The 20898-nt window shown below is 46.6% G+C and overlaps 2 protein-coding genes across 2 annotated transcripts in view; one reads left to right on the forward strand and one right to left on the reverse strand.

Annotated features, from left to right (window-relative positions):
- Nucleotides 1-20898, reverse strand: part of LOC134467115 (dedicator of cytokinesis protein 1-like) — a 551248-nt gene that overhangs the window by 281711 nt on the left and 248639 nt on the right. The window lies entirely within an intron of this gene.
- The window catches only part of LOC134466937 (inhibitory synaptic factor 2A), a 42345-nt gene continuing 21496 nt past the window's right edge, over nt 50-20898 (forward strand). Inside the window, exons 1-3 of the mRNA XM_063220863.1 lie at nt 50-432; nt 1477-2684; nt 16091-16162. Of these exons, the coding sequence (XP_063076933.1) occupies nt 208-432; nt 1477-2684; nt 16091-16162 (1505 nt within the window). The 5' untranslated portion in view covers nt 50-207. The remainder of the gene's footprint in view (nt 433-1476; nt 2685-16090; nt 16163-20898) is intronic.

The following is a 20898-nucleotide window of genomic DNA, read 5'->3' on the forward strand; positions in this document are numbered from 1 at the left end:
CACTTTTCATTTCCCTGACTTTAATGAAATTTCTGTTATTGATATGGGCATCATCAGTCTCTATGTTAAAAGACAACCAAGCTGAATTTTCTCACTATTTTGGCCTTTCTTTTCTGTGCATCTCTCTGTCTCTCTGGTCTCTGCATTAGTCTCTGTGATTGCAAGCCAATATAATTACAATACTAACACGGTTGTGTCTTGTGTATTATGTATTGTGATCCATATGATAAATGTGGGATGTTAAGCACATCGGTGACTGGTTGTCTTTGTTTTTCTTTTCTTCTCTGCACAGGAACTATGGTGAGCAAGGAGGCTGGAAAGTGCATGCTCACCAACTCTGAGTCGGACTCGGAGACAGCGCCCTCTCTTGCCCTGGAGGTGAAGTCTCCGGACGGGCAGGTGCAGGTGCGCAAGCGGAACAAGGCCTTGCAGGTGCGTAGGCAAAGAAGGTGGATCTAACAAGAAGCATCATTTTGTTTCTTTTCTGGTATCCACTATGTCGGGTGAACGCCCCTTTAGGAGACCTTCGGTTAGGAGACCTTCGGAGTCCTGAGGTTGAGAATCAATGAAGTCCCCTTAGCGCTGTAGATGGCGGTAGCGCACGTCTTGCGCAAACACCTCAAAAAGAGAAGAAGAAGTAGGGGACAACGCCCCCTTAGGAGACCCAACTCCATCACGCTTTTGCATTGAGTGGGCGTGTTTTGCGATATCTTGTTCTGATCCAGTATTTTTGTGAGTAGGGCTGTCACCATAACAAATTTGGCTGGACGATAAATTGGCCAAGAAATTGTTGTGATAAAAGATAATGTTGTCGTGGGATTGACAATGGGATAAAAATTTGAATACACTCTTTCTAATTTTGAAAGTGTTGCAGCAGGGGGTGCTACATAGATAGATAGGTAGCTAGATAGATAGACAAGGCACACAGACTGACAATCACCAACGCTTAAGCATCATTGCAAATGAGTGAAATACGACTATCAGTATTCAGTCTGTTCGGTAGAGAAAGAGAGAGTGACGAGGTAACACAAAGAAGCACGCAAACATAACTTATTGTGGTCAAAAAAGTTATCAGGCTTGTAAAAAAAACGTATTGTACGATATATTGACTTATTGAATATTGTGACACCCTACCCTACTTCCAGGTGGGCAGTCATGGGTGAGCGGTTAGGGCGTCAGACTTGCATCCCAGAGGTTGCCGGTTCGACTCCCGACCCGCCAGGTTGGTGGGGGGAGTAATCAACCAGTGCTCTCCCCCATCCTCCTCCATGACTGAGGTACCCTGAGCATGGTACCGTCCCACCGCACTGCTCCCCATGGGGCACCACTGAGGGCTGCCCCCTTGCACGGGTGAGGCATAAATGCAATTTCGTTGTGTGCAGTGTGCAGTGTTCACTTGTGTGCTGTGGAGTGCTGTGTCACAATGACAATGGGAGTTGGAGTTTCCCAATGGGCTTTCACTTTATGGGCTTGCAGGTGCGCTTCAAGGACATCTGCGAGGCGCAGAACGAGCAGGCGGCGGCGGCGGCAGCGGCGGCGGCGAAAGGAGGCCACCCCGTGCCCTACAGGAAGTACATGACCGTCCCCGCCAGGCGCTCGATACCCAACGTCACGAAGAGCACGGGTGTCCAGACATCCCCCAATTTGCGCAAGCGCTACCAGACTTTCCCGTTTGAGCGCAAGAAGGGCCACCACACCATCAAGCACGCCGCGGCGGTCGAGCCCTTGCGGGGAGGTGGCGGTGGTCAGGACAATGGGTTCGTGATCGACTCCAAACGTGCCAAGGCGGCGGGGGCGGGGCCGACGGACTACCCAGTGGCAACGTTGCCAGTCAGGCCGAGTTCGGCGCGCAGCAGCAGTCTGGGACGCACGGAGAAGACGCACGCCCAGCTGCACACCTGCGTGGCCACGGTGGAGCTCCACCCGCGCCGGGGGAACGACGACTGCGGCGTTGACGGGCCGCTCTCGTCCGACTCCATCCTGCTCAGCTGCTCGGCCGACGAGGGCGACACGGTGGCCAGCATCAGCGCGGACGCAGACGACTCTACGGACTACAGTGGAAGCAGAAGCAGCAGACCCCAACGGAGCCACCACCACCACCACCAGCACCACCAGCACGGACGCGACCACGACCATGACGCGACCTCCAGGAGGCTCAATGCAGAGGAGACGGGGGGCGGGGGTCAGTCGGACTCTGGGGTTACGGGGCCCATTGCCTGGAACTCTCTGACCCAGGTGGAGGGCTTGGAGCACCTGGAGAGCCCGCCGGCGCACGGCGCCAAGCGCAAGAAGGGCATGCAGCTGAACGGGCTGCAGTCTCAGACGCTTCCTCGCGCCGCCAGTTGCACCACGCAGGCGCAGTGCCACGCGGGCACCCTGTCGGCACGACCCCTGCGCGCCATGGAGGAAGTAGCCGTCTCCACGGTGGCGACCACGACCACCGCCGCCACGACGACCTCCGGAGCGGCGGCCGATGGGAGGGGTAGCGCTGGTGGTGGTGTCGGTGGTGCAGCTGGTGCGTCGGACGGGGAGGGGTGTAAACAGATTGTGCCCGTGGCTCAGGACGGAGATATAAAAGCACAGCTGTCGGCCATGGAGAACATGATCAGCTCCAGCCAGGAGACCATCAAGGTGCTGCTGGGGGTCATTCAGGAGCTGGAGAAGGGGGAGGCGCACAGAGAAGGGTAAGGAAATTTTTATCTTGATTTTATTTTTGCCTGTTTTTACATTTTGCACACCTCTGTAGTTGGAAGGTGTGTTGGAAATTATCCCAAGCAGGTTGTGTTTTTGGTCGCGTTGGTTTGTCTGTCCGTCAGCAGGATAACCAGAGCAATTTGTAGCCTTTGGGCCCCAGGCAATCTCAATCCAGCGTAGCCTAGGGGTTGCCTGGTTAACACCAGACCTAATCACAAGTGATATTAGGTCCGGGGAGTTGCCTATTGTAAATTCCGTAAGGGGCAGAATACTTGGCTATTATGACACACTGCCCTGCTGCTCTCTGATTGGGCAGAGAAACTGTAAAGGTCGGAATGCTTGGCCATTATGACACAGGTACCATGATCTTGGACGTTATGAGTCATCCTTGCCAGACTGTCTTTCAGATCGAAACGATTGTGTAGAACTAAAGGCAGTATGGGAGTTCCCAGGCTAGACTAGGGGCCCCAGGCAATCTTAATCCAGCGTAGCCTAGGGGCCCCAGGCCATCTTAATCCAGCGTAGCCTAGGGGCCCCAGGCAATCTTAAGAGTGTACCGTCACACCGGTGTGACGGGAATGTTCGGGCAGTGAAAGTTCTATAGAATTCTGGACGTCATTTAATACAATATGGAATTGTAGAATCTTGCATTGTTATAGAACGCATTCTTATTCTAGAATGTTCAAAAACCCACCCTCTTAAAGGTTAATCCAGCGTAGCCTAGGGGCCCCAGGCAATCTTAATCCAGCGTAGCCTAGGGGCCCCAGGCCATCTTAATCCAGCGTAGCCTAGGGGCCCCAGGCAATCTCAATCCAGCCCTGCATCCGCCAAAAAACTGGCCAATTATATGAGAAAAGGCTGCTTTTTAGTCTAGTTTAATGACTATGGGGTGATGCAAGAGCTGCTTTGGGCAACCGTGGCCTAGTGGGGGCAACCGTGGCCTAGTGGTTAGGGAGTTGGTCTTTCAATCCAGGGGCTGCAGGTTCGAATCCCCTACATCTCCATCCATGGCTGAAGTGCCCTTGAGCAAGGCACCTAACCCCACATTGCTCCAGGGACTGTAACCAATACCCTGACAAATAATAACTGTAAGTCGCTTTGAATAAATGAAAGCGTCAGCTAAGTGCAATGTAATCAGTGAGAGGTATTTGTCATCTACAACAGGTGTTTCTCATCCGTGACTTAGTTAATGCATGAATTCTAATTTGGTCTATTCAAAATCGTTCCTCTTCTAAGAGGAAAGTTTGCTCTTGGTCCAGTTTAATGAAAGTAGTTGATATGAGAGGTGGTCTGTGTGAGTTCATGCATCATTCATCATTAAGTAAATGGAGGATTTATCAAAGTGAATGACAGCTAGAGCCAATGATCAATAATGAGTAAACAAGTCATTTCTATTTCTTTCCCTCTATAGAAAAGGTTTTAACTGAAATTATACAGCATGATGCATTCAATCAGATTGAAAAAGGGAATATAGAAAATGTAATATTACAAAGGGTAATACAAGAGCCCATGAGAAAGAACATATCTTGTGTTTGAAATTTTTAAAAAAAGTCAAAGTTGTCAGTATGAAGGAAAAAATATCAGTGATGCCCTTCTCATCAGATCCCTGGTCCAATTAACTTTGGTGGTGTGGAGTGTAGTGTAGTGTAGTGTAGTGTAGTGTAGTGTAGTGTAGTGTAGTGTAGTGTAGTGTAGTGTAGTGTAGTGTAGTGTAGTGTAGTGTAGTGGAGTGGAGTGGAGTGGAGTGGAGTGGAGTGGAGTGTAGTGTAGTGTAGTGTAGTGTAGTGTAGTGTAGTGTAGTGTAGTGGAGTGGAGTGGAGTGGAGTGGAGTGGAGTGGAGTGGAGTGGAGTGGAGTGGAGTGTAGTGCAGTGTAGTGCAGTGCAGTGTAGTGTAGTGTAGTGCAGTGTAGTGTAGTGGAGTGGAGTGGAGTGGAGTGGAGTGAAGTGAAGTGAAGTGAAGTGGAGTGTAGTGGAGTGTGAATCCTTGTGCACTGACCTCTGATTAGAGTTGGCCGCTGTGTAGTGGAGTGTGAATCCTTGTGCACTGACCTCTGATTAGACTTTGCCGCAGTGAGTGCCAAAACCGTAATCTCTCTCCGATTGGTTCACATCCTCCAGTGACCCATGCAATGAAGCAATAGCCCAGACAGAGCCTACTGCCCCATTCTCCCACCCTGCAATAGCCCAGACAGAGCCTACTGCCCCATTCTCAATAGCCCAGACAGAGCCTACTGCCCCATTCTCCTACCCTGCCCCGTGCAATGAAGCAATAGCCCAGACAGAGCCTACTGCCCCATTCTCCCACCCTGCCCCATTCTCCCAATGAAGCAATAGCCCAGACAGAGCCTACTGCCCCATTCTCCCACCCTGCAATAGCCCAGACAGAGCCTACTGCCCCATTCTCCCACCCTGCCCCATAGCCCAGACAGAGCCTACTGCCCCATTCTCCCACCCTGCAATAGCCCAGACAGAGCCTACTGCCCCATTCTCCCACCCTGCCCCATTCTCCTACCAATAGCCCAGACAGAGCCTACTGCCCCATTCTCCCACCCTGCCCCATTCTCCTACCAAAGTTATTTTTCACAGGGGGGCTATTTTCGCTTTGAAACTTTGAAAAAGCACACATTATCAGGTATGGCTTTCATTCATTCCCATTATATTTGAAATGATCATTTGTTTAAAAAGTAGAGAGGACGCGCTCACACTGTCGCCTAATGATTCTCACAGTTCTTGACTGGGTGCTGAATCGCACATAAACCTTAAATGAATGAAGGAAGCGAATGACGGCACTCTTCAGATTTTTTTTCTTTGTTTCTTCGCCCACGAGGATCTTCCCGAAACGTCCGTGGGCGAATAAACAGAGAAAAAATCTGAAGAGTGCCGTCCTTCGCTTCATTAATTCATTTAATTTGTGAACACAAGGCATCAAATAGTTTTATGCATATAGAAACTACACAGCTTTAGGTTAAAAGTCAGGGTCGCGGTAATTGAAACGCAAATAGTAAAAGAGAACTCTTTCAAGTTGCTTAAATTAATTGCCACTGGAACCCAATTTATTAAATCTTCACAAAATCAGTATGTTAAAATATGCACATCAACACAGCTAATTAAGAATCGTAAATACATCTGAACTAAAAATGTACAAGACACGGAGTGACTTCTCTGAGGCAGCCTTTCCCATAAAAATCAAAAACTGGCAGTGTACATCAAAAGTTATACGATCACAGCCCCAAAAAGGTCAGAACTTCCTTCAGCAGAAATGGCAAAAGAGCATAGCCGTATAATAGCCACTGTAGTCAAACGGGGTTTAGTGTAGGCTCTCAATGCCAAGAGCAGAGAACCATATGTTTGACTCTCCACCTTTCCCCACAAGCTCCATCCAATTACATCACAGGAGGAAGATAAAAAGGGAGGATGGAGGAGATTGTGGAGTTATCTAGTCACCAGGCCTGTAGTGGGATGTGGAGATATGTAGTCACCAGGCCTGTAGTGGGATGTGGAGATATGTAGTCACCAGGCCTGTAGTGGGATGTGGAGATATGTAGTCACCAGGCCTGTAGTGGGATGTGGAGATATGTAGTCACCAGGCCTGTAGTGGGATGTGGAGATATGTAGTCACCAGGCCTGTAGTGAGATGTGGCTCTGACATCAGGGCTGCTGACAGCTTTTGCTGGGCCCTGAACAAAGTCATCTCAAAGGGTCCCCCATCCAATGTACTGAAAACTCCATATTGCCCCCCCACCCCCACCCCCCCTCTCCCTGGGCCCTGGTATAAGTGACCTCTTTGTCCCCCCCCCCCCTGTCGGCTTCCCTGCCTGACACTAAGTAGAGTGGGAGAATGGCAGAGTGCCACAGCTGCCACAGCTATCACACAGCTCCCAATGTCACGTCAATGTCATGTTACAAAAAGCAGGTTCATCTCTCTCAAAATCTACAAAGTTAGTGAAGACTCATCTTGTCCAAGAGAGTCAAAAGCGTCTGCTAAATGTAATATTGGGGCTCTGACACTAAGCAGTGTGGGATGCAGGCACCTACCCCACAGCTCTCAATGTCTTTCAACACCACAAGACACCAGATATCTTGCTGCTTCACCTGATGCTGAAGTATAGGACATCTTGCTGCTTCACCCGATGCTATAAGTACATCTTGCTGCTTCACTTGATGCTTAAGTACAGGATATCTTGCTGCTTGCTGCTAAAGGTGGTACGTTTTGCTGCTTCACAGGATCCCGTTGCCAGGCGTCAAGTCTAACCATCTTTAGTGCACCTAAACTTTAGGAAGAGAGATTTATGTACCCACCCCCCCATTTTCCTGATTCGCTATTCACGTCGAGCTCACTTCAGGAGGCAATTAAGCTTCTCTTCATCGTCACATCATAAAAAAAAACAAATCAAGTTAATTTCCATGTTTAATACCTTAATCTTCTTATCACCAAAGTCATAAAAGTTTCTGAAAGGAAATGTAAAAAGTTGAGGAAAAAGCAGACACTACAGGAAATGCAACTCTTGAAGGTCTTACAAATTCATTTTTTCCCGTTTCGTGGTACGTGTGATGAGTGTGATTACATGAAAAAAACAATTCTGATAATCAAAGAAGGTAGTTAAGCAAAATGGACACAAATTGCCTTCCAAAACTACACTGCCTTGCTTTGTACCCAGAGTATCATTAGCTACCCTGAATTTTAAAAAGGAGAGGATGCTTTTCAACAAATATAATGAGTGAACAGCTAAGACTTCTCGTCAGCTAAAACAGTTAGAATGATAGTCATCTCCTCAGAATCACTCCTCCATAAACTTAAAGATGGTTGTGCAGATTAACCAACACTGATGACTAATGGGTACTTAAAGGGCTCAAGATATGTATACTATTGTTTTTTTTCCTGAAACGGTGTTAGATATCAGGTATTAACATTTATTTCTTAGAAACAGAACTTAGTGATGGTGTCACCTTGGGGACTCAGCCACTTTCTCACATAATATTATATTTTGTGGTACCCAACCAAATTAAATACGATGGACAATAGTTAAAATGTGTACTACTAACAAGAAAGAGGTGAATTTTATCTTTATCTTAACCTGCACAACCACCTTTAAATGTGCAAAATATGTTTGTCCTTGTGATCACTAGCCGTAGCACTACGTGTGTGACCACAGAGATACATTGATATTTTTAGGTCTTAAAATGTCGACTGTCTGTGAATTTGGTATTTAATGTACTTCAGTGTTGGACTCTGTAAATGTCTAGTTGTGTGTATTCTGCTCACACTGCAGAAATATATATTGTTCTGCGCTGCTGTGAACAAATGACCCCATCAGATATGTCACTTCTCCAACAAATGAGCGTTGCCCCCAGGGCTCGGATAAAATCTATTCAAGATGATGCCTGTTACTTTAGCGATTTCATGAAATAAATACACGCTGCATCTTTGGACATGTTCCATTTCACACAGTTAAACACCAAGGCAGTCACACAGGGTCAGGCAAAGATATAGCTGAGATATGCAGGAGTCCCGTACTGTACTGTACAATACTGTACATACAGGATACCCAAAAAGTTATATTTACCACACATAGGCAGAGCTATAGGAGGGGCAACCAGGGTACTTGCCCCTGGGCCCAGGGCCCTCCTGTATTGGTGGTAGGGCCCCTTTCAGTGATTTGCCCTGGGGCCCTGTGTACAGTTGTTCAGCCTCTGTTTCCACATGAGTAAATCTTGCTGATAGATACTTGCTCAGCATCGGGCTACAACACTTGTTCTCCTTCTGAACTTGTCGCTTGAAGGCCAGGAGCATCTGTGTACTTTTTTTTTTGGCATCAGATTGAGAATATTTACATGCAGGAAATATTTCAGTTTTAAGTGGAATGTTTGACGGTATTTAGTCAGTAAGATTTTTTTTAGTTCCCAATAGACCGTCTCCAATTCAGTTTCTGGAACTAATTTCAAATACTGACACGATTCCCTTAGAAACTGTAATACTCCCTTGATGTAATTTGCAGTCATTTATTATTTGCTATAGTAAAACAAATATAAATTATCAGATTATTGTGGATTTATGCCATTATTTTTGTTGTAACATCTTCAGCTGCATATCTTATATGAATATTAGTTATCTATTACTATGATTATGATGATGATTATTATTATCATTATTATTATTATATGGCTCGTTCCCAGTCAGTACTTCACCATTGTTGGCTGGTATTGTGGGATATTCAGTCAAGGGGAGGCCCCACCCCACACACCCTCATCCCCACACACCCCCCTTGTCTCCCAGTCAGGAAGCAAAATAATTAGCCCCTTGTCATGGCCCCTATTACTCACATCACTATCGGCCGAGCACAAGCAGCAGTAGTGGAGGGGCAGCGCGGCAGGGCGTGTCCAAGCGGGCACTGGGCCGAATGTGCACACACACACACATGTACGCACAAACACACACACGTACACGCACACACACGTACACGCACACACACGTACACGCACACACACGTACACGCACACGCACACACGCTCACATACACACACACGTACACACACACGTACACACACACACACACACACACACGNACACGCACACACACGTACACGCACACACACGTACACGCACACGCACACACACGTACACGCACACGCACACACGCTCACATACACACACACGTACACACACACGTACACACACACACACACACACACACCTCCTTGGCTTGCAAGGGAAGACACCAAGGTCACTGCGATGCCCAGAGTGAAGAGCCTTCTTACACCCCTAAACAGACACAGTGGACAAGGTGCTAATAGCCGCCCTGACACCTATTTCCAAAGCTGAGCCTTGCCCACACATTAAGTGCACGTTGCTGTGCCAGGCAATTGAACATGCCGCCTTGTATCATGCGCTACCACCCTATTTCCCAGGACAGTGTAAGCGTATTTCTGTGTATTTAAGAGTAAGAGCTGTAACTTTGTAGGCTAGCTTGCAGTCAAATGACAGTGGAGATTTTTAAAGCACACAAAGTTGCACTGTACATGGGTGGGAGACGTGACGCCTTGTTTTTTCGTAACATTGGTTAAAAACCTACAAAACTGTTATTTTCCTTTAAAAAACAAATGTCAATGAAAGAAGATGTGGTACATTATGTTTCATATTAGTCGTAGATGAGAAGAAACATTTTTGTTAAGATTTATGTAAAGGTTTATATGTCAAATTTCCTGCGGTGTGACTGTAACATTAATGAAACAATATATAATAATATATATATAAATTAACCAACAACATTTTGAATAATGTATGAAGCATTTGGCATGATTGCATAAATCTTAACTTTAGATTAAGATATGTGAATGTGGAAAAACTCAAGACAGTAATATTAACTACAAGTTCAATTTCGTAACACAAATTGCGTCCTGTGGGGTGACATGTATGTCAATGTTTGTGAATGGGCAGCTGCAAGGCCAACTACAAGGGTCTTAAAGACTGGCTCCTAACCAGCCAGTACCTCAGTTATTGGAGAGTGCTGTGGAAGTTTAAGGTGACTCTTAACCTCTTAATATGTCTTCATATTGCAATCTTTCTGTCACGCAATGCTTAGGTTCATTTTATGGTGTCCTGTGGTGTGACTGCTCTTATAGGAGGAAAAAAAGTTTTTTTTATTAATGAAAACACATATTAAGATTAAACACAATATCATTATCAAGTTAGCATCAGCTCAGATGTCAGTCATGTATACAAAAGGATTAAAATGGCCATAATGCAGTGAATTCCCTGTGGTGTGACTCCATTTTCCTGCGGTGTGACATGCCTATGCTATGTATTGATGCAGGACACATTTTCCTAAAAATGGCAAAAATAAGGTGAAGTTCCACAGACCACTAAGTGCTTTATTTTTTTCTATTTTTTTCCAATTTTTATCCATCATTTTTTTCAGGAATTTGAAAAACGTTTTTTTTTGCGTTACGCCCTTAAACGTCAACCACCCACATGTTGAAATCCATGTCATTACTATAGCTAATCTGGCATGTGTTGGGGTGAGGGAACTCTGCAGGAGGATGGTCTAACAGGCAAAGATGTGCAGGAGAGGTAAAAGGAGTGGGGGGTCAAACAGACAGAGACCGATAGAGAGATGCTAAGAAGAAACGAAAGAAAGCATCGTGCATGGGGATAAGGGCTCCGTGCCATGAATAGGGGGAGAGAGACGTGCCTGGATGTCCCATAGTGGTGCATGGGGAGAGCGGCTATGAAAAGGGAGTCGGAGAGAGATATGCCTGGACATCCCACAGTAGTGCATTGGTATAGCGGCTATGAAAAGGGAGTGAGAGAGGCGGGCCTGGACATCCCCATCAGCATTATTGATCGGTCCATCGAGCCACATCAGTGGCCACAGCGCAGGATGTCTGAGGGTCAACCTCCCCAGACACCTCGTTCCCTTCGTCTATCCTCGACACACACACACGCACACGCACACGCACACACACACGCACACGCACACGCACACACACACACTCTCTCTCTCACACACACAGCTCCTTCTCATTCTCTCCATCCTCAACCTCCTCCCCACATACAGCTCCTTCCCATTCTCCATCCTCCACCCCCCCCCCCACACACACACACAGCTCCTCCCCATTCTCCATCCTCAACCTCCCCCCCACATACAGCTCCTTCCCATTCTCCAACCTCCACCCCCCCCCCCCACAGACACACACACACAGCTCCTTCCCATTCTCCATCCTCAACCTCCCCACACACACAGCTCCTTCCCATTCTCCATCCTCAACCTCCCCCCCCCCACACACACACACAGCTCCTTCCCATTCTCCATCCTCAACCTCCCCAGACACCTCCTTCTCATTCCCTTGCCGTTTCCTTGTTCTCTCTCTCCTCTCTCTCAACAGCAAGCAAGCAGAGATGGGGAGTAGCTACTTGGAGCAAATATGTGGCCAACAAGGATATTTATTTAACCTTGTTGTATTTACAACCATCTGAACAGTGTCTCCAAAAGCAATGCTCATAAAAGTGATATTGACACATGAGTACATGCCATAGCAGCTGAAGAGAAGGAGAGGTGACAAATGAGCTAAGGAAAAAGTCCATGTAGTGATAAAATGTTGGCATTAGCTGTGGTTGCACCACCTTAACGTCTACTAAAACTGCCAATGGCACCGAGCATGGCTAACTCACATTGTCAAATCATGCAGGAGGAACACAAGCATCAGCCATACAGCACTCTCAGTAGCACACAGAAAGACATAGACACGCACACACGCACACACGCACACACGCACACACGCACGCACGCACGCACGCACGCACGCACGCACGCACGCACGCACGCACGCACGCACGCACGCACGCACGCACGCACACACGCACACACACACACACACACACACACACACACACACACACACACACACACACACACACATACAGCCTGGCTTGTACGACAATGACATTTCGCAGGGCACATAAATGGAATACAAAAAGGGGCTAATCAACCCCTTTTTCAAGGCGTGATTTATCTGCATTTTTATGGCGAATTTTACTGGCGATAAATCACTCCTGGTAATGAATTGCAATTACACTGCCTTTTCATGACATCAGTGTGCGAGAGGCTCTTTCATATAGCCGCGCAGAGCCGCACGGAGCCGCACGGACAGTGTTGCCAGATTGGGCGGGTGCCCGCCCAATTGGGCTACTTGAGATGAGCATCGACGGGCAAAAATGGGAAAAATTGGCCATTTGGCGTTTTTTTAAGCCGTTTTGGGCCCATACAAGTCAATGTAATTTGTTGAATTTGGGCGGAATTTAGCGCATTTTGGCGGTTTTTGAGAACCTCTTGGGCGGGATTTGGTCAGACACATCTGGCAACACTGCGCAGCCGGAGCCAAGGCAGCCTCGCTCTCGTCTGTGTTACAGCGTGATTGCCATAGCACTTCTCCTCCACAATGACGGCTTGTTAGAAGAGCTTAAAGTACATTAGGATGCCAACATGAAGGCAAGAGGGCTGTCTGAATGGCTGGGTGACTTCAAAGTGTGAAAGAGAAGAGAAGAGAAGAGAAGAGAAGAGAAGAGAAGAGAAGAGAAGAGAAGAGAAGAGAAGAGAAGAGAGAGAAGAGAGGAGAAGAGAAGAGAAGAGAAGAGAAGAGAAGAGAAGAGAAGAGAAGAGAAGAGAAGAGAAGAGAAGAGAAGAGAAGAGAAGAGAGAACACCTCAGGTCCCCAACGTCATGGCAGCAATATCACAGCTGTAGCCCTATGTACTGCACCTCACACTGGGGGATGTTTTTTATTTATTTTTTTATTTTATTTATTTTATTTATTTATTGTTTTTCTCATTTCTGCAAGGCCCTGAGGGTGCCAACGCTGCCGTTATGTAAAAAACAATGGTGATGCTCAAAAAAACATTTGTGAATACAGTTGCTTTTCTGTTTCCTTTCGTCACACTGAGACTGTGTTTCAAAGGCTCTAATTAGTCGCATTTCACGGGATGCTAAACACACCAAACATATTTTGTAAAGCTGGGAAATACAATACACTCCCATCGTATAGGACTACAATATATGGATTAATGCCACACTATTGGCTATTTTAGGCTATTTTATATTTTTGTATTAAAATATTTTTTTATATTTTTATGTCAGTGACAAACACTTAAAGAGGCACAATGTGGGTTGATGTAGTTTGCACGGTGCCCGTGGCATGCCTGTCTCAAAATCTACACCGTCATGAAAACAATGCTGTTTAAATAAACTCGCTGTGAGAATGTTTTTCATCACAGAATGCCAGCAGTTGATACAAATCTGAATATGGTACTTAAAGCGTTAAGTTATTCGTATGAAAAGTGTTTCCCACGACACTCGTAGGGGGCCACTCTGTCTAAAGTTACATTTGGAGTTCTCTGACAGGGGATCGTGAAAGTGGTCGGCAGAGTCATCGTTCACTTACCAATGACTCAAATGAGCAGCGGCTGACTCGGGACAGTGATTAATTAAACTTTGAATCCCACATAGAGCCCCTTTAAATGATGAATGGAGTGTTGAATTGATATGAATTATTGGACTGGCTGCTTCAGGAGCTCAGTGGGTAACAATCCCCTGAAGGATCCAAAGCCAGCTTTTATAGACAGGTGAGGCATAAATGCAAATTGTGTTGTGTGCAGTGTGCACTTGTGTGCTGTGGAGTGCTGTGTTACAACGACAATGGGAGATGGAGCTTTCTAGTTGAGCTTTCACTTTCCCTTGCCCAATCCCCTTAAAGAGCCAAATCCTCCTTTATAGACAGGCCGCTTTGTAAGGGAATCAAAAGAGATCAGCCAGGGGCTTTGTAGGTTAGACCCCAATGACCCATGTGGACAAGACAACTGTCTCCTTTTCCCCTTAGAGTGGGTAGTAGCCTACAGGCTGCAAACTAAATACTGCTAGGTCAAAGACGTCCAAAAAGGAACTGTCATTCAGTGTAACACATACCTTCTACTGACTGTAACTGTAAGAAACATGACTCTTTTTATTTTTATTTTTTTTCAGTGAATTCATGAAAACCTCGGCTGTCATCTATTCACTTGAAACGATTTAAAAATCATGTATTTATTACAATTACAGTCAACAGAAGGTATCCGTTACACTGAATGTGCTGTTTCCACGTAGCTGGATATTTTTATACGTGGATATTTTTTTCTCCTGCTTGTATTGGTTTTGCATTGGTTTTGGCCTTCCGTTTCCACGTAGCAGATATTTAAAAATCCAGGTATAAAAAGCAGGAGAAAAAAATATCCTGTTTGGTTGGCTGAAACGCATTTGTTACAATGGAGTATTTTTTTATCCACATGTTGCGTTTACACCTAGCAGGAGAAAAAAATACCCTGCTAAAAAAATATCCTACTACGTGGAAACAGCACCTGAATGTGTAACCTTTTTGGACGTCTTTGACCCTGCTGACCCTAATGCGCAGCACGGGCACCACCACCGAAAACAAGACAAAAAAAAAAACAAGTGATTCATCCAAGCCCGTCTGGAGATGTGTCGAAACAAATAGTTGTTTATCTATAAATCCTTTGGTGGAAACTGAGAAACCCCACTGTGTTTCAGTGACAAAAAAACAAAACAAAAAAGCAATAAGCATGCATCTTAATCAAAGCCAATCTAATCAGAGATGCCAATCGCAGACAATAATCACACCACCGCTTCCTCAGGTTCCCTCCCCTGCCGATCTGCTTGACACTTCACACAGCTACAAAGGAACTAGATCTCGTCATCCCCCTGCATCCATCTCTCTCTCTTTCTCTCTCTCTCTCTCTCTCTCTCTCTCTCCATCCACCCATCCTCACTCTCTCTTCCTCCTGCCTCCATCTTTCTCCATCTCTCTCTCTCTCTCCATCAATCTCTCCATCTCTCTCCATCTCGCTCTCTTATTTGTCCTCCTCCACCTGTCGAGTATGCCCTCTCCTCTCCCCCCTCTCGTCTGGTGTCATCTCTATCCTCCGTTGTCAGTGGCGTGATGGAAGGCATATAAGCGGGGTTGGGGCGCGAGGGCAGCGTGATGGAAGGCATATAAGCGAGGATGGGGCGCGGGGTTGTGGCGCGGGGTTGTGGCGCGAGGATGGGGCGCGGGGTTGTGGCGCGGGGTTGTGGCGCGGGGTTGGGGCGCGGGGTTGGGGCGCGGGGTTGGGGCGCGGGGTTGGGGCGCGAGGATGGGGCGCGAGGGCGGCGCTAATGTCTGTTGGGATAATGAGGGATGACGGAGCGGACAAGACAGACAGGCTGCAAATGGGGAAGGAGCAGCCTAAACAAGACCTCGTAATTACTCATCACCCCCTCCCTCTCTTCTCCCCCTCCTCCTCCCTCTCTTTTCTATTCCCCCCCCCCCTCTCTCTCTCTCTCTTATCTCCCCCACAGCCTCTCCTACTGAACAACCTTGCTCCTAGTCGGGGCAAGAGCTCCCGCAGCTTCTGAAAAATCGGGAACTCCTACCACTTTGTCAAGGAAGCATTACATCCAGTAGCAAACCAAAGGCAGACGGGTCGACTATGCTGTTAAGGAAATGTTAATTGTTCTGCTCTTGCCCAGACCAAGTCTCGAAGAGAGACAAGGCCTGGTAATCACTCATCCCCCCCTCTCTTTTCTTAACCCCCCCCCCTCCTCTCCTCTTCTCTGCCCCCCACCTCTCTCTCCTCTTACCCCCACCCCCCTATCTCTTATCTCCTCTTCCTCTCTCTGCTATCCCCTCCCTCTCTCTTCTATCCTCTATGCCTCTCTCTTCTATCCTCTATGCCTCTCTCTTCTATTCTCTCTCTTCTATTCTTTCTCTTCTTACCCCCCTCTCTCTTATCTCCTCTCACTCTCTCTCCCCTCCCTCTCTCTCTTCTATTCTCTATCCCCCTCTCTCACTCTCCCCTCTTCTCTCCTCCTCAGCCTCTCCTATCGAACAGGACAGGACACGGCCAACTGTGACACGTGTCGGAACAGCGCATGCATTATTTACAGGTTGGTGGACGCTTTTATTTATTTTTTAACTCTCCCTACTTCTTATTTCTCTCTCCAGGAAGCTCTTGCTTGTCCTAAACAGCCAAACTTGTGTTTGTGTTTGTCCTCGAGCCCTAAAGCAAAGGTCAGAGGAGGTGACGCCCTAAAGCGTAGGTCACAGGAGAAGGTGACGCCCTCAAGCGTAGGTCAGAGGAGAAGGTGACGCCCTCAAGCGTAGGTCAGAGGAGAAGGTGACGCCCTCAAGCGTAGGTCAGAGGAGAAGGTGACACCCTGAAGCAAAGGTCAGAGGAGAAGGTGCCACCCTAAGGTGACGCCCTAAAGCGTAGTTCAGAGGAGAAGGTGGAGAGTTTGTCCTCTAGCCCAAAGGCCTAAAGGTGCAGCGTGACGCCCGGACAGGAGAGATCCGAGTCGCCTGCGAGTTGTGATAAGGATGCATAGCTTCCCCTAACACAGACACACAGACAGACGGAGGCACACACACACACACACAGACACACACACACACACACACAGACACACGCACCGGTTATCTGGATGGAGCGATTCTGATCATGTAAGTGAGCTCTATCTAAAATCAGGAAAATAAGTGATCTCCATAGCGCTGCCTGAGCCGGCCGCGTGAGTGAGTGATCGGCAAATGATGAGGAAATTGAAATGGCTAAAGCGCTCGTGCCTCTGTTTAAATGGCTAAAGCGCTCGTGCCAGGGGCGGTTCCAGACATTTATTCTTGGGGTGGCAAAGAGGTGGCGAAATGTATTTCAGGGGGGCATGCTCCTACACTAAGGGAAAATGATAAACGCGATACAATCGACAAACACACTTATGTGATACAGTGAATCCCTTAAAGTGAAACCCTGCAACCTAAAGTTCTATGTCTGAAATGATGTCCAGCATTAAGGCTATTGGTCACAATCAGGGCTCTTAATTGGGGTGGCAAATCATATTTCTGGGGGGGGGGGCAAATGCCACCCCCTGCCACCCCTTAGAACCGCCCCTGGCTTTTGCCTCTTGTGGAAGTGCTGCAGTGGGGGAAAAGTGCTTCGTCATGCTGCTACTGCTACTGTAGGCCGGCAGCACACACTCTTTTCCTTTTTTTCTCTCCCTCTCTCCCTCCCTCCCTCCTCCACTCTCAGTCGGTTACTTACTACTGAGGACACGTCCGACCGTGTCTCATACACACTTAAATAAAACATGGAGTAAAATACTGCTGCTGTGGCTGCTGCTGCTGCTGCTGCTGCTGCTGCTGAGGGTTGCCAAGATTCCAGTTCCAGATTCCAGCTCCAATTCCGGAGAAAGAATGAGTTTGCCAAAATTCCAGCTCTGATAAAGAATGAGTGCCAAAGAGCAATAGATAGGGAGAAAGTGGGTACGTGCGCATGTGTATGTGACTTGAAAGTGGGTGAGAAAAATGGCAAAGACGCCTAAGACTTCACTCTTGTAAAACACTGTTAATAATGTTCTAATACAGATAAAGATGGAACAGTGAAATCTGGCTGAAAATTAGAAGCAATCCAAAGCGATCCAAATCGTCTTACTGTCCATGTGCTATCCCTCTGTATGAATATTGAATAGAGCTCTGGGGATAACATCTATGTAATGGGAATAAAGTGTACTGAAGTGAGGGAATAAAGTGAAGTGAAGTGAGGGGAGGGGAGAGAGCGAACATAACTGCTGCAATAAGAAGAATAATATTATACTGTACCTCCTCAAACGTGGCACAGAGAGGATAATAACAATACGAGCAGTAGCATCAACTTCACATTTGCTACCTGACCCAGGCAGTGCTAGATGACGCGCTCATGTGAAATTCGATCATCTTCTCCTTTACAAGGGAAAATGACTAGAGATGTCCGATATTATCGGCCCACAGATATTATCGGCCCGATAATAGCATAAAATGTAATATCGGTCAATATCGGTATCGGATTTTTGACCTATCAAAATATAATAATGCTTGAATTACTGTACACTTTTCTCCTTAATTATTTTTCTATTTTGCACAGACGAAGTTAATATTTGGAAAGCTTTGTTGCATTCAAGAATGCATCTAGTGGGGCATTACAATAAAATTAAGCATATTTTGTTCCACAACAGGAGATTTGTAATGTTACCTAAAATTTGTTATGAGGAAAAATAACCCACATATATTGGCCTTCGGTATCGGCCGATATCGGAATCGAAAAGTAAGAGTTGGACAATATCGGCATATCGGATATCGGCAAAAAAGCCATTATCGGACATCTCTAAAAATAACACATTTGTCCTTTGTGCTTCCATGTTTTTTTTAGGGGGACATTAAGAGTTGAGAACTCACAAACTCACACTCTCTCTCTCTCACACACAAACGCATGCACACAAAAACACACACACACACATCCCCTCGGGGGAGAGAGATCTCCGACATAAACACAGAATGGGTCCCCAGGGTACGTTTAGCCTGGGGCATTATGGGTAAATAAATAAATAAAAAGCATCCCCAGGGGAGTGTCCACTCAGTCAGCTGTGTGATTGACGTGAAGGGCTCTACTGCACTAGTGAAGGGCTCTAATGCAATGTTTCACATCCCTTCCTGACAGCCTGTCGCCATCGCACGCTGCACCTAAATCACACCGTTTACAGCCTCATGCAGGTACATAGCGTACATCAAAAAAGTGTGAGTGGTTCCACTCAGAGACACACTAACACCCACACTCTCGACAGAAAACACAGCTGAACATTTCAGAGAACAGAGACAGCACTCAGAGAACAGACTGTGATGTTGGCATCTCCGGGTGTACAGCACGATTGCATTGTCTGCTGTATAAAATTGTAGTTAGTCACTGTCTGTTAGTGAGAGACTACCACGCTGAGAGAGAGAGAGAGAGAGAGAGAGAGAGAGAGAGAGAGAGAGAGAGAGAGAGAGAGAGAGAGAGTGTGAGCGAGAGAGAGAAAGGGGGATAATTCACTAGACACTCGTGCAGGTGGCTTGACATGCTCGAGACAGTTCTTTTTGTGTCTTCACTGTTCATCACCCAATCAGAGGTGCCGGTCTATTTAGAGGATGTGTTCTATTGGCCAATCAGAGGTGCTGGTCTATTTAGAGGATGTATTCTATTGGCTGCTTGCCATTGCTGAGCCGAGGGTGATGAGGCACTCGCGCCAGCCAGCACATATCTCAGCATATCTCCCCTCCCGTCCCAAACTGCAGAGGTCATGTGAAGAACATCTGTGTTTGTGCGTGTGTGTGTGTGTGTGTGTGTGTGTGTGTGTGTGTGTGTGTGTGTGTGTGTGTGTGTGTGTGTGTGTGTGTGTCTGTGCGTGTGTGTCTGTGCGTGTGTGTCTGTGCGTGTGTGTGTGTGTGTGTGTGTGTGTGTGTGTGTGTGTGTGTATGTGTGTGTGTGTGTGGTAACTTTGCCAATATTGAAGCTGAGAAAAATGTCATCAAAGCTTTGACATTAGGTTAAACATTGTAGTTACCTCAACTTTGATATAGCAATATCCATCGGGCTTAGTCAAGATAAAGGGGGTGTACCTGAGAGCAGTTCAGTCTAAACTCAATTTTGACAAAACGTGCAGTTACTGCCCTTTGCCTTTGTAGGGCAGGGTACTGATGCTGCAAAAAATCTGAATAAGTAGGTGTTGCATCATTGTCGGCGTCGCGACTGTGCTTCCCTTTTGTATGTGCGTCAGGGGTTTATGGTCCATTGCCCCCAATTTAAATATTTCCACGGCTCATGGTTGCCGCTATGAAACACTTCCTCATCTGTTTTCTACGACATGAACATGAGTCTACAGGGACAGTAAAATGAAGTCTGTGCCACAGACATGCTCACTGCTCCTGCTCCCTGGTTAGACAGCGATGTGTGCTAGTAGAACAGGGTTGGAGGTCTAACGATAGGCAGCAGACATGACGCCTCCCTCGTGTTTTAAAGCAGCCCTCTGGGATTTTAGACATTGGACTCCATTTCCTAGTTCGTCAGAGTCTTGTACACATGTGGAGATACTTGTTTTGATAATCCAAGCAGTCGTTGTAATTATGAAGTTGGGAGATGCCTCCCAGGTGTGTTAAAGGGGTATGCCACCATTTTGGGGCTTAATACAGTTATAATCGTTGGCCAGGTTTATAAAGGTGGTAAAGTGTCTTATTTTTCATGCAAGCCGTTGTCTTGCTTTAAGACAAGTTAAAAGAGGGAGCATGTCGCTAAGCTAGTGAAAGTCAATGGATCCGTGTAAGTCAATGGATCCGTGTAGCATGCTACAATGCTACACGGATCCATTGACTTTCACTAGCTTAGCGACATGCTCCCTCTTTTAACTTGTCTTAAAGCAAGACAACGGCTTACATGAAAAATAAGACACTTTACCACCTTTATAAACCTTGGCCAACGATTTTAACTGTATTCAGCCCCAAAATACTGGCATACCCCTTTAAAGCAACCCTCTGGGATTTTTAGACATTGGACTCCATTCCCTAGTTAGTCAGAGACTTGACATGTGGAGATACTTGTTTTGATAATCCAAGCAGTCGTTGTAATTCTGGAGAGAGAGAGAGAGAGAGAGAGAGAGAGAGAGAGATAGAGAGAGAGAGATAGAGAGACTGTGAGCAAGAGAGCAAGAGAGAGAGAGAGAGTCAGAGACTTGACATGTGGAGATACTTGTTTTGATAATCTAAGCAGTCGTTGTAATTCTGGAGATCGGAGACACTTTCCATGTGTTTTAAACACTGAAAGACACGGAGGTTAATAAGACTGGCACTC

Source organism: Engraulis encrasicolus, chromosome 17 (assembly GCF_034702125.1).
Source record: "Engraulis encrasicolus isolate BLACKSEA-1 chromosome 17, IST_EnEncr_1.0, whole genome shotgun sequence".
In the NCBI taxonomy this organism is placed as follows: domain Eukaryota; kingdom Metazoa; phylum Chordata; class Actinopteri; order Clupeiformes; family Engraulidae; genus Engraulis; species Engraulis encrasicolus.